General features: G+C 42.2%; 1 protein-coding gene across 18 annotated transcripts in view; it reads left to right on the top strand.

Moving 5' to 3' along the window:
- The window catches only part of FANCC (FA complementation group C), a 303,173-nt gene that overhangs the window by 244,385 nt on the left and 45,487 nt on the right, over positions 1-13,301 (top strand). For all 18 annotated transcript variants that reach the window (XM_081522609.1, XM_081522765.1, XM_081522735.1 and 15 more), the window contains one exon: positions 12,736-12,892. In XM_081522609.1, coding sequence (XP_081378735.1) covers positions 12,736-12,892 — 157 coding nt within the window. The remainder of the gene's footprint in view (positions 1-12,735; positions 12,893-13,301) is intronic.

Here is a 13,301-nt window from a genome sequence, read left to right as displayed (position 1 = left end):
TATTGTTTTTCATGTATAATTCTTAAAAAATTATAGTCTATATTTTAATTTCATTTTTTAAAATTATTTATTTATTTGGCTGTGCTGGGTCTTTGATGCTGTGTAGGCTTTTTTCTCTAGTTGTGGTGTATAGGGACTACTCTCTAGTTGTGGTTCTCAGGCTTCTCATTTCGATAGCTTCTCTTGTTGCTGAGCACAGGCTCTAGGGTACATGGGATTCAGGAGTTGCAGCTCCTGGACTCTGGAGCACAGGCTCAATAGTTGTGGCACAGGGGCTTAGTTGCTCTGCGCCACATGGGATCCTCCCAGATCAGGGATCAAACCCTGTCTCCTGCATTAGAAGGTGGATTCTTTACCACTGAGCCACCGGGGAAATCCTTAATTTCATTTTTTTTTTTTATGAAATGTTATAACCTAGGAATTTGTTAAGGTAAGATTTAGAAAGAAAAAGAGAAAGTTAAATCATTTGATGCTTTAAAAAAGGGTCAGAACATAAATTTTCATGGTTAAAACCACGGAGTCTTTTTTCTGTCTACTCTAAACTTATTTCAAAATTTATCCAAGAGTCTGAACTTTCTGAGGAGTCTGATCATTTATCTTTGTTATATCTGTAAGACATTGGGTAATAATTGACCTGGAAGTCTGTATAATGTAGTAAGTGTTCTCCACATGCAGGTGCCCTTCACATCATTTACCTGAGCATACACTGTAGGTTCCAGTGGCTCACCCCACCAAATGGCATTTTTCACCCTCCAAAGCAATTTTTGAAAGTATTTGCTTTTAAGCAAAATGCTCTTTGCCTTTCACCTTGGTAGCTCTATTTCTGATTTGTTTAGTAATACATTTTATTCACAAATATGGTCTTAACAACCTGTATTTCCAGTGTTACTTTTTCAACAAGAGCTGAATTAAAGGGAACAAGAAGGAGAATGCTCCTTGGCATCCTCTGCAAAACTGCATGAAGCTGCTCCAGAACTCACTGGCAAGGAGGTGTCCTGCTTAGAAACTAGCCATTCTTCCTCTACCCACAGTGCTCAGATAGAAAGCTGAGGGCAGCAGCTCCATGCGTAGGCCTGAACTCCTTTGCTGTTTATTTTACTTGTGATAGCATGTTCTCCCTCAGCAACTAATAAAATTTATTTAGTTTGGAAAATAATGTCTGCTAATCTGTAGGGGACAGACCATCCAGAAATGCTGGGTGGTCTTCAACTTGTCCAGTTCCTATGGCCTCAGCTCAGCAAGTTCCCCAAACAGTGGCGTCAGGCCTGGAGCCTTTCCATGGACACTTTCCCATAGACACAGCGTCCCGGCCACATGTTGACACAGGGAGGCTGATTCAAATTACCACCCCTGTACTTATACCCTCTTTCCTTCAGCCCCTTGAAGAGTTCCCCACATGGGCTGCATAGTCATTTAGAAACCACGTACTTTCTTTGACCAAGGTGCCCTGCCCTGTTTTTAGCCTTCCAACTATTTGCTTACCACAATCACCAGTGGAATTTCATCTGGTTTACAATTGGCTGGGTGTCTTTGGCCTTGGCCTCCAAATACAGTCATGTATTTCCAGAAATGGACAGCCCATCTTCTTTTAAACAGCAGATGATTGCTCCTCTCTGTCATTTAGATAACCTAGAGGAAATTTATAATTTCTTGGCCTAAAGACCAAGCCTGACTTCTTAAATCTATCCCTGGGGTTGCCATAATAGCCACCTGCAGGGTGCACATTGCATAAAACCTTTCTGGGAGGGCTACTGCAATCCTCTCATAAATCTGTGGAGTACAAGTAATTCTGCATGACATGTCCTTTAAGATAAGCCTAAATCCATTGCTTCAATAATGTTGAGAAGTTTGATGACTAGATGGAAAATTTTTTCTACATACCAGAATGAATGAGCCAATGAACAAGTGAAAGAGTGAGTGTATGACTGGCCAAACAACTAACCTCATGGGGTAGCTGTGAGTGTTAAAGAGGGTAACCATACAATTATAAATTGTAGTCTGGAACACTTTTGAGAGTTAAAAGAGGTGCCTGTTATAATTATGGTGGGATGACAAGATGACCTGTCCCAGGCACACTGGAACATATTTAAATGACTCCAGTGCCTATAAGAGACTTTCCAGGTGGCTCAAACAGTAAAGAATCCACCTACAATGTGGGAGACCGGTGTTCAATCCCTGGATTGGGAAGATCTGGAGAAGGGAATGTCCACCCACTCCAGTATTCTAGCCTGGAGAATTCCATGGACAGAGGAGCCTGGTGGTCTATAGTCCATGGGGTCGCAAAGAGTTGGACACAACTGAGTGACTAACACTTTCACTTTCAGTGCCTATAGAATGTTTAGCATGATGCCTGGTACTCAAAACACTCAGTAACTGTTAGCTGATTGCTGTTATTATTGTTGTTGTTGACTTTAATAATAATTATATTATTTTTTATAATGTTTTATTAGGTTTTCTCAAGCTTATATATTTTCCTGCTAATGAAATTATCACTGAACTAAGGCCAGATGTAAATAAATTTCCATTGCTGAAAAAGCTAATACAGCCTCCAATGGTGCTTAATAAGAAAAAAATAAATTACAAGAAAAGGCCAACTTCAGCCAAGTTTCTAGTTTTGTCGGTTTTTCTTTTTTTTTCAGCTCAGATAAGAAAAACCAGGCTTTAAGAATTGTCAGAATTCTCTGGCAGCCCAGTGGTTAGGACTTGGCACTTTCCTTGTTGGGGCCTAGGTTCAATCCTGGTCAAGGAACTAAGATTCTGCAAGATGCACAGCACAGCCAAAAAAAGAAAGAAAGAAAAATTGGGCTTTAAATATTGTCAATATAGGTGAATGTCTAAACAAAGAAAAGTTAGTGTAATACCAAGGACAAAAAGTTAGCAAAGCAGTAGTAGTAACTAATACTCCCATTTCTATCTATCCTCATATCCTCTTTTTTAAATTTTTTACCTTACTAAGATATGATCACAAAATTATTCATTGAAAAAGTTTACTTTTCAAGTAAAAACCTGCTGATATTGATTTGTAATAGACATGCCAGTGTGTTTGGATTTGGACATTTCCTTTGATTGGTGTTGCTGACCTTCGCTTTGAAAAGTGACTTCTCTGCACATATTAAGTGATAATGATGGCACAGCTTCTTCAAATTTGATGTACTTCTCCGATCAGGTTGTCATGGAAATACATCTTTGAAATGTAATAGAGACTATTCTTTCCAGTTCCTTGGGATTAAGTAGTTCTCCAGAAAAGTTTGTCCTGATTTTTGTGGGCTCCTCCGGCAGCCCACACAGCCCTTGATCTCCTTCTGGTTTGGAAAGGGGGAGCACTGCCTGCATTTGTCTCAAGTGGGGAGGCTCCCTCCCCTCCTCTGCCTCTCAGACAGCATTAGAACACATTCTTTACCTCTCAAGGGTGTTTCTTGCAAAGAATTGAGTTCCACATTCTGGTTTTTGTATTGAAGCTATACAAAAACATTTAGGACTTCCCTAGTGGATAAGAATCTGCCTGCCAATGCAGGCGACATGGGTTCGATCCCTGGTCAGAGAAGATTCCACCCGCCATGGGGCAACTAAGCCTGCCTGCCACAACTACTGGAGCCTGCCCACTCTAGGGCCTCTGCTCTGCAACAAGAGAAGCCACCACAGTGAGAAGCCTGTGCAAGAGCCTGTGAAGAGTAGCCCCCACTCGCTGCAACTAGAGGAAAGCCCATGCACAGCAATGAAGACCCAGGGCAACCAAAAATTTAAAAAGTAATTAATTAATAAAAAAAAATTTGGAGCCAAAATTATTTAATAAGTGGATAGACCAGTTTCTTTACCTACTGCCTCCTTTTTGGAGAGGATGGGGCACACAGCTAACTCACTAAATTGAATATTTGGGGAAACAAAGTTCAATTTTTAAATGTCCAGGAGGCAGTTGTCCAGAAGAGTCTTAATATATTGCATGAGATGTTGGACAGGGCAGAGTATTCTTGTCCAGACCTCTCCTGCTCAGTATCAGAAATTGTTGCTTAGAGTCAGATATTCTACATGAAAGTGTAGACTGGGAGCCTACTCGTTGGTATGTTGCAGGAGAAAATTGTAATGTATTCCATGTAAGTCCCTATCATTTTCGTAAACCATAGCTATAATGCCGAAAACTTCCTGTGATTATTAGGTAGGAATTTTGGAGAGCCAAGTTTTTAATCATAACCTGTTTTTCTTGAATTTGTCATTTGATCAGTATCCAAGCTAGATAGCTAAAACAAGTATTCAGTTCAGTTCAGTTCAGTTGCTCAGTCATGTCCGACTCTTTGCGACCCTATGAACCGCAGCACACCAGGCTTCCCTGTCCATCACCAACTCCCAGAGTTTACCCAAACTCATGTCCATCGAGTTGGTGATACCATCCAGCCATCTCATCCTGTGTCGTCCCCTTCTCCTCCTGCCCCCAATCCTTCCCAGCATCAGGGTCTTTACCAATGAGTCAACTCTTCGCATGAGGTGGCCAATGCATTGGAGTTTCAGCTTCAACATCAGTCCTTCCAATGAACAGCCAGGGCTGATCTCCTTTAAGATGGACTGGTTGGATCTCCTTGCAGTCAAGTATAGAGAGTAGGAAAAGGACAGCCTTAGAGTTTCTGTAACTAACACATGGTGAGTAGAATGAAATTTTTCAATGTCCCTAAAAATATTTTTTCTTTTTTTCCTTTATTGGTTCTTTAAAATTTCCACAGAAATACATACACTCAATCAGGTCAGGTCAAACAATGTAGAAGTATACACAGAAAATGTCAATTACCCCCCTCCTTACCACCCTCCAGTCCTTCTGGTAAGCATACCTTATACTCTTATAAACATTAGAAATCTACATGAAACAATTTCCTCTTCTTTTTAAATTAGCTTCTTTTAAAAAAATGAAAAAGAAAAAACAGCATCACATCATACCTGGAACCAGGTTTTTTAACCAATGTATCTTGTGTATCTCTCAAGGGGTATAGATCTAACTCATTATGAAATAGAAATATATATCCTAATATGAATGGATCTTAATCTGTTTAGCTATTTGCCAGTGTGTGTGTGTTCAGTCGCTCAGTCATGTCCAACTCTTTGTGACCCCATGGGCCGGCCAGGCTCCTCTATCCATGGAATTTTCCAGGCAAGATTACTGGAGTGAGTTGCCATTTCCTACTCCATGGGATCTTCCTGACCCAGGGAGCAAACCTGCGTCTCTTGTATCTCCTGCATTGGCAGGTGGATTCTTGACCACCGCGCCACCTGGTAAGCCCTATTTTCCAGTGGATGCACTCAAATTGTTTCTGATTTTCTCTTTATAATATTGCTATGTAAATACCTCTAGCTAGTGCTTTTATTTCTTCCAGGAAGATTCATAAAAGTACGGTTATGACAGCCAGGGATATGTGTATTTTACAATTTATTAGGCAGTATCACATGACTTAACCAAAAGGATGAACCTATTCCCTGTCCTACATCTAAGAATATCAGTCACTTATACCTGCTTTTGCATTGGATGTTGTCATTCATCTAAACACTAGCTGATGTGAACACAAAAACTGATACCTCCTTGATATGTTAGTTTACCTTTCTTTACTATTAATAAGGTTGAAAATCTGCATATTTTTGGCCATTTGCATTTCTTCTTTTATAATTTGCCTTCTTTTTTCCTGGTTTCATTGAGATATAATTTATATATAACTTTTAATTTCAGAACCAACCTGGTACAAATTTAGAACATTGTATGTAATACCAATGTGTTGGTCCGACTAAATTCTGTTATACAGTATTTTAAGATCATATCACTTTGGTGATTTCTTCATCCAAGGTCAATTATTAAGAGTTAAATCTTTGATGTTTTAGAGAAAAATAGATTTTTTTGTTAATAGGTGATCATGTACTCCAGTGTTCATTGCAGCACTATTTATAATAGTTAGGACATGGAAGCAACCTAGATGTCCATTGACAGATGAATGGATAAAGAAGATATGGTACATATATACAATGGAATATTCAGTTCAGTTCAGTTGAGTTGCTCAGTTGTGTCCACTCTTTGCGACCCCATGGACTGCAGCAAGCCAGGCTTCCCTGTCAATCACCAACTCCCGAAGCTTGCTCAAACTCATATCCATCAAGTCGGTGATGCCAACCAATCATTTCATCCTCTTGTCGTCCCCTTCTTCTCCTGCCTTTAATCTTTCCCAGCATCAGGGTCTTTTCCAGTGAGTCAGTTCTTCACATCAGGTGGCCAAAGCATTAGAGTTTCAGCTTCAGCATCAGTCCTTCCAATGAATATTCAGGACTGATTTCCCTTAGGATTGACTGGTTTGATCTCCTTGTAGTCTCAAGAATCTTCTCCAGTACCACAGTTCAAAAGCATCAATTCTTTGGCACTCAGCATTTTTTATAGTAGAACTCTTACATCCGTATATGACTACTGGAAAAACCATAGCTTTGACTAGACGGGCCTTTGTTGGCAAAGTAATGTCTCTGCTTTTTAATGTGCTGTCTAGGTTTATTTGCAGGGGCTTCAAAATCACTGCAGATGGTGACTGCAGCCATGAAATTTAAAGATGCTTGCTCCTTGGAAGAAAAGTTATCACCAACCTAGACAGCATAAAAAGCAGAGACATTCCTTTGCCAACAAACATCTGTCTAGTCAAAGCTATGGTTTTTCCAGTAGTCTTGTATGGATGTGAGAGTTGGACTATAAAGAAAGCTGAGCACTGAAGAATTGATGCTTTCAAACTGTGGTGTTGGAGAAGACTCTTAAGAGTCCTTGGATTGCAAGGAGATCCAGCCAGTCCATCCTAAAGGAAATCAGTCCTGAATATGCATTGGAAGGACTGATGCTGAAACTGAAATTCCAATACTTTGGCCACCTGATACAAAGAACCGACTCATTGGAAATGACCCTGATGCTGGGAAAGATTGAAGGCAGGAGGAGAAGGGGACGACAGAGGATGAAATGGTTGGATGGCATGACTGACTCGATGCACATGAATTTGAGCAAGCTCCAGGAGTTGGTGATAGACAGGGAAGCCTGGCGTGCTGTAGTCCATGGGGTCGCAAAGAGTTGGACATGACTGAGCTGAACTAGGTTGGTCATAGCTTTTCTTCCAAGGAGCAAGTGTCTTTTAATTTCATGGCTGTGGTCACTATCTGCAGTGATTTTGGAGCCCCCCAAAATAAAGTCTCTCACTGTTTCCCTATCTATTTGCCATGTAGTGATGGGACCAGATGCTATGATCTTAGTTTTCTGAATGTTGAGCTTTAAGCCAACTTTTTCACTCTCCTCTTCACTTTCATCAAGAGGCTCTTTAGTTCTTCACTTTCTGCCATAAGGGTGGTGTCATCTGCGTACCTGAGGTTATTGATATTTCTCCCAGCATTCTTGATTCCAGCTTGTGCTTCATCCAGCTCAGCATTTCGTATGATGTACTCTGCATATAAGTTAAATAAGCAGGGTGACAGTATATAGCCTTGCCGTACTCCTTTCCCTATTTGGAAGCAGTCGGTTGTTCCATGTCTAGTTCTAACTGTTGCTTCTTGACCTGCATACAGATTTCTCAGGAAGCAGGTCAGGTGGTCTGGTATTCCCGTCTCTTGAAGAATTTTCCACATTTTTTTGTGATCCACATAGTCAAAGTCTTTGGCATAGTCAATAAAGCAGAAGTAGATGTTTTTCTGGAAGTCTCTTGCTTTTCTTTGATCCAACGGATGTTCACAATTTGATCTCTGGTTCCTCTGTCTTTTCTAAATCCAGCTTGAACATTTGGAAGTTCACAGTTCACAAATTGTTGAAGCCTGGCTTGGAGAATTTTGAGCATTACTTTGCTAGCAAGTGATGAGATGAGTACAATTGTGCAGTAGTTTGAACATTCTTTGGCATTGCCTTTCTTTGGGATTGGAATGAAAACTGACTTTTCCAGTCTTATGGCCACTGCTGAGTTTTCCAAATTTGCTGGCATATTGAGTGCAGCACTTGCACAGCATCATCTTTTAGAATTTGAAATAGCTCAACTGGAATTCCATCACCTTCACTAGCTTTGCTCATAGTGGTGTTTCTAAGGACCACTTCACTTTATATTCCAGGATTTCTGGCTCTAGGTGAGTGATCACACCATTGTGGTTAATAGAATATTACTCAGCCAGAAAAAAGAACAAATTTGAGTCTGTTCTAGTGAGGTGGATGAACCTAGAGTCTATTATACTAAGTGAAGTAAGTCAGAAAGAGCAAAACAAATGTCATACATTAACGCATAGATATGGAATCTAGAAAAATGCTACAAGTGAACCTATCTGCAAGGAAGGAATGGAGGCACAGGTGTAGAGAATGGACTTGTGGAGCCAGTGAGGGTGAGAGAGAGCTGGACGAAGGGAGAAAGTAGCATCGATATATGTATACTATCATGTGTATAATGGATAGCTGGTGAGAAGTTGCTGTTTAACACAGGGAGCCCGGTCTGGTGCTCTGTGATGACCTAAATGGGTGTGATGGGAGGAGGGGGAGGTTCAAGTGGGAGAGGATAAGTGTGTAGTTGTGGCTGATACATGTTGTTGTGTGGCAGAAGCCAAACAACATTATAAAAATTAAAAAATAAAAAATAGATGATTCAAATACTGAACATAGATCCACAAACTTAATCATTTACAGCAGTTTGTAGAGTGTGCTCTGAATCAAGAGTAATAAAAAAAATTGTTAACATATACATTTTTCAAACTGTGTCTGAGAATAGAACAAAAATTATGTATGGCAAAACAAATACAATATTGTAAAGTTAAAAATAGATAAATAAACTAATTTAAAATTAAAAAATAAAAAAAATTATGCACTCAGTGACTTGGTATAGAACTTATGCACCTCTTGTGTAAATTTGTAAATAAGCAGTATTTTTTAGTTCAGATATTCACTGAACTACCATTCAGCTGCCTTTTACATTTGTTCATATACATCTACTGTTCATCATTGTCAACATTTCCTGCCTCTCTGCCCTGGGCACCACCTGGGCATTGCGACCTCATGGTATTAATAGAAATCACATTTGTGCATGTTGCTGCTCGGAGGGCTTAGCAGTGGGGCTGTCTCTGATGAACTCTCACTGAAGTGAGACACTTTTCTAATGATGTACATATTTATTTCAGAAGATCCTTTAAAAAAGGCAAGGTGTTAAAGTAATTAGCCCCCAACTAAAATAAATAAATTTATTAAAAAAAAAAAAAAAGGCAAGGTGTGATTAGAGCAGGTCAAGGGAGGTCCCTGTTACTTGGGAAGGGAGGAGGCATTCTTCCTTCTGCACATCAGAGCCTCCCGCTTCCCAGGGGCTTTCTGGCTCTAAGACAGAGGCTGTCCACACCCTCCCCCTGCTCCCAAGGGGTGTTCTTCTTCCTCGAGAAAACTGAGCAGAAATCCCTTCCCAGGAGTCTGTTAATGTGGCTAAAGTTGGATGATAGCCTAGACTCTGAAAAGACTTCCTTAGACCCTGAAGGGAGTGAAAGCAGGCTCCAGGCATCTGGCTCACCCAGGAAAACTGTCTGCTCGCACCCCTGTGCCAGGCTCCAACCTGAAGTAACACCCTCCAGTCTCTTGCCTGCAGAGTAGAGAGGCTTAGGTGTAAGCTGAGGCAGAGGACCATCTCCAGCACCAGACCTCCTGGGTTCAATCAGGGCTGTGAGACCTTGGTCCCTCTCCAGCCTCAAAAAGTAAGGGTGATAATGGTACCTGTTTCGTAGGATTGCTATGGGAATAAAAACACAAATAAAATGCTTAGCATTGTTCCAGGTGACAAAACAGTGTTAGTGGCTCAGTCATGTCCAACTCTCAGTGACCCCATGGACTGTAGCTTGCCAAGCTTCTCTGCCCATGGAATTCTCCAGGCAAGAATGCTGGAGTGGGTTGCCATTCCCTTCTCCAGGTGAGCCCTTAATAAATGGCAGCTACTGGTCTTACAGGTGACTCAGTGGGTAAAGACTTCACCTGCAATACAGGAGACACAGGAGATGCAGGTTCGATCCCTGGATCTAGAAGATCCCTTGGAGGTGGAAATGGCAACCCTCTTCAGTATTCTTGCCTGGGAAACCCTTTGGACAGAGGAGCCTGGCAAACTGCAGTCCATGAAGTTGCAGAGTCAGACCCAGCTGAGCACATGGCACATACACACATGCTGGTCCTTCAGCCTCTCCACTCTGCATCTGGCCTATCAGTAGTCAGCCTAAAACACCACCTCTCAGAGGCACACAAGGCCCCCACCCCTGTGTGGCTTCCTATTGTCAGTCACTCCCAGCATAGTCGTCCCTCTGAAGACCAGTCTGCAGTGCTGACTGCACTTCCACTCCTCTCTTCATTGACTTTGCCAGCAGCTTCCATCACCCCGTCCAACCCTCAACCTGCTGAAACTCCTGAGGCACAGACCTGGGCCCCCTTTTCACCCCGCTCAGACCTCTGTCCTTTGGAGTTCTCCTTCATTCTCACACTGCTCCTTGCCAACTGACAGCTCCCGGATATAGATCTTCAGCCCAGATCTCTCCCCAGAACACTTCCAACTTGGATATTCAAGGACCTGTTTCAGACCTCTGTTGGACTGTGCCTCAGACGTTCTAAACTCACACACCCCAAACTGAGCTGTTAGTAAACCCTTCACCAATCTTCTCTTCCGTTCTTTCCATTGAGTAAATGGTACGTCTGTCCATCTTGTAGCTCAAGAAACTTGGGACAGTTTTGGTTCCCACCTCATGTTCAGCCCCTCTCATCAAATTCATCACCAGTGTCTCTTGATATTACTGCTGAAGTACATCTTCACTCCTTCCCCTGTGCCACCCAGGTCCAAGCTCCCCCTGGAATTTTGTACCCACTCAGCACTCAGGTCTCCATGCAGCAGTCAGAGTGACCTTTGAAATGTGAATTGGGTCCTGGTGCTCCTCTTTTTAAAACCTTCTGGGCCAGAATAAAACACTAGATGCTGGCCTTGGTCCTTCACAGCCTCGTCACCAGCCGCCTCACGTTTGCTCTCTTCATCTGACACGGCTGCAGCGCCCCCTGTCGGAGGGCTCCTCCCACCGCCCTTCATGTTGCCTGTCCCACCACGCTGTACGTGCTGCAAGCTGTCTCTTCAGTTGTGTCCAACTCTGTGAGAGCCAATGGATGGTAGCCCACCAGGCTCCTCTGTCCCTGGGATTCTCCAGGCAAGAATACTGGAGTGAATTGTCATGCCCTCCCCCAGGGGATCTTCCCAACCCAGGGATCAAACCCAGGTCTCCTGCAGCTCCTGCATTGCAGGTGGATTCTTTACTGCTGAGCCACCAGGGAATCCCTCCCACCAGGCTGATCTCCAGCTAAACTCAACTGGAGAGGTTGTCCCTGACCACCTGGTCTCACCTGGGCCCCTCCTGATACTCTGTCCTTTCTCGGCCTGTCCTTTTCCTTCACTGTCTTTATCACAGTTTGATGTGTGTTTATGTGTCAGGGTGAGGGGGAGTCAGAAAGAAGGTCAGCTGAGGGCCAAGCCTCCCTCTCTTCCTCCTGCCCTACTGCCTGCTCTGGTGGACAGTCCCTGAAACTCCGCAGCTTCTTCTAGTCTTGCCTCAGAGTTGATCTCCGACAAGGTCTACAAGAGTTATGCCAAGGGAGAAGAGAAAAAGACACTACTAGCAATTCCTACTCTGTGTCTTTGCCTGTTCACTTCTTGCCCCTATACCCTAATCCCTGGGCTTCATGCCAGCTCCTGCAGAGAAACGGCCCAGAAGTGATGGTGAAGGGAAAGATGCCGGAGGGGTTGTTGAGTAATGGGAAACATTTGTGCCCCCACTTTTGTTTGTCTTATTAAAAGCAGTAAATATCTTTAGCAGAGCCTGGAAGGTGCTGCAGGTGAAAAGGCAGGAGGCCTTGGAAAAGCAGGGCCAAGACAAGAATAAGTCTCACCAGGCCCAAATAGGCCCAGTGTTGACAGGGAGGAAACCCCCCCTCCCCGACTGTGGCTCAGAGTAGAAGGATGCCCCCTCATGCTCCCTCCCAGGAGAAGCAGAGCCCCTGATTCACTGACCTGACATAGGAGGAACCTCCAAATACATTTTCCTATAGAAATGTAACTACACGCAGTGGTAAGTCTGTAGAGTATCATGCTGAGGATCAACTATGGATCAGCTAGGCCATAATCACCTATTATGATATTATTACTAAAGAAAAATTTCGAGAGATTTATACAGTGGTTAAATATTTAGTATGTGCCAAGAACTGTGCTCATCATTGTACATGTGTTATTATTGCATTTGATCCTTCTGACAACACTAGGAGGGAGGTAGGCCCATTTTACAGGTGAGTAAACTAAGGTTTAGAGGTTAAGTAACTTTCCCAAGGTCACACAGTGAGTAGGTGGTGGCTCTAGGACTCAAACCCAAGTTTGATTTCACATGTTAAACCACTGTGATGAAATTTCAAACATAGCTATTTCTTAAATTAGGAACTATGTTTGCCTGAATATCTCAAGGCCCTTGTCCATCAACATTTGTTTTTTTATCATTCTCTTTATATCATCACTATATACTTGTTTGTCCTTTTTGAAAACATTTTTTTTCCTTGGGTCAAAATAAGTTACTTGGTAAATATTCATTTGATATTATAAATATTAACTGCTGTTGTGACCATGATGAAAAAAAGTCAGATTTGGATTTGTTATTGCATTTTGAAATCTTAATCTTTTTTTCAGAGATTCATCTGTATCTAAAGTTTTGTTTATTTCTTACTGAAAGGAAGAAGATTTCTCTCCCCAAGTCAGCTATACTCTGCCTCTGGCTTCGGCACCTTCCCAGCCTTGAAAATACAATGCTGCATCTTTTTGAAAAGCTCATCTCCAGTGAGAGAAATTCTCTGAGAAGGATCGAATGCTTTATGCAAGATTCATTGCTGGTATGTGCTGGGTTTTGATGAGGAGAAAAATCCTTAAGGAAGATGCTGCATATTCTTTCTTTCAATCAGCAAAAGGGGGAAATGTAAACAAACGAGCAGTTGGCACCTTTTAAAATCATCATCTATCTACATTTTATTTATTGAAATACCTAATATCTGGGGCTTTTCTCCTTGTGTTAAAAATAGGGCAAGGGAATTCCCTCACAGTGCAGTGGTTAAGACTTGGTACTTACACTGCCTCAGGCCTGGATTCAGCCCCTGGATAGGGAACTAAGGTAATGTAAGCTGAGTGGCACAGCCAGGAAAAAAAAAATAAAGTTTATCACTGTACCTTTTATTGCACATTCACAAGAATTGACATTTGGCCAACAAATTTCTCATTTCTGGCTTCCTTGGTGACTCAGATGGT

Source organism: Giraffa tippelskirchi, chromosome 1, assembly GCF_054371585.1.
Source record: "Giraffa tippelskirchi isolate mGirTip1 chromosome 1, T2T-mGirTip1v1.2.pri, whole genome shotgun sequence".
In the NCBI taxonomy this organism is placed as follows: Eukaryota; Metazoa; Chordata; class Mammalia; order Artiodactyla; family Giraffidae; genus Giraffa; species Giraffa tippelskirchi.
The sequence above is the reverse complement of the archived record's forward strand: the minus strand, read 5'-3'. Positions and strand labels throughout refer to the sequence as shown.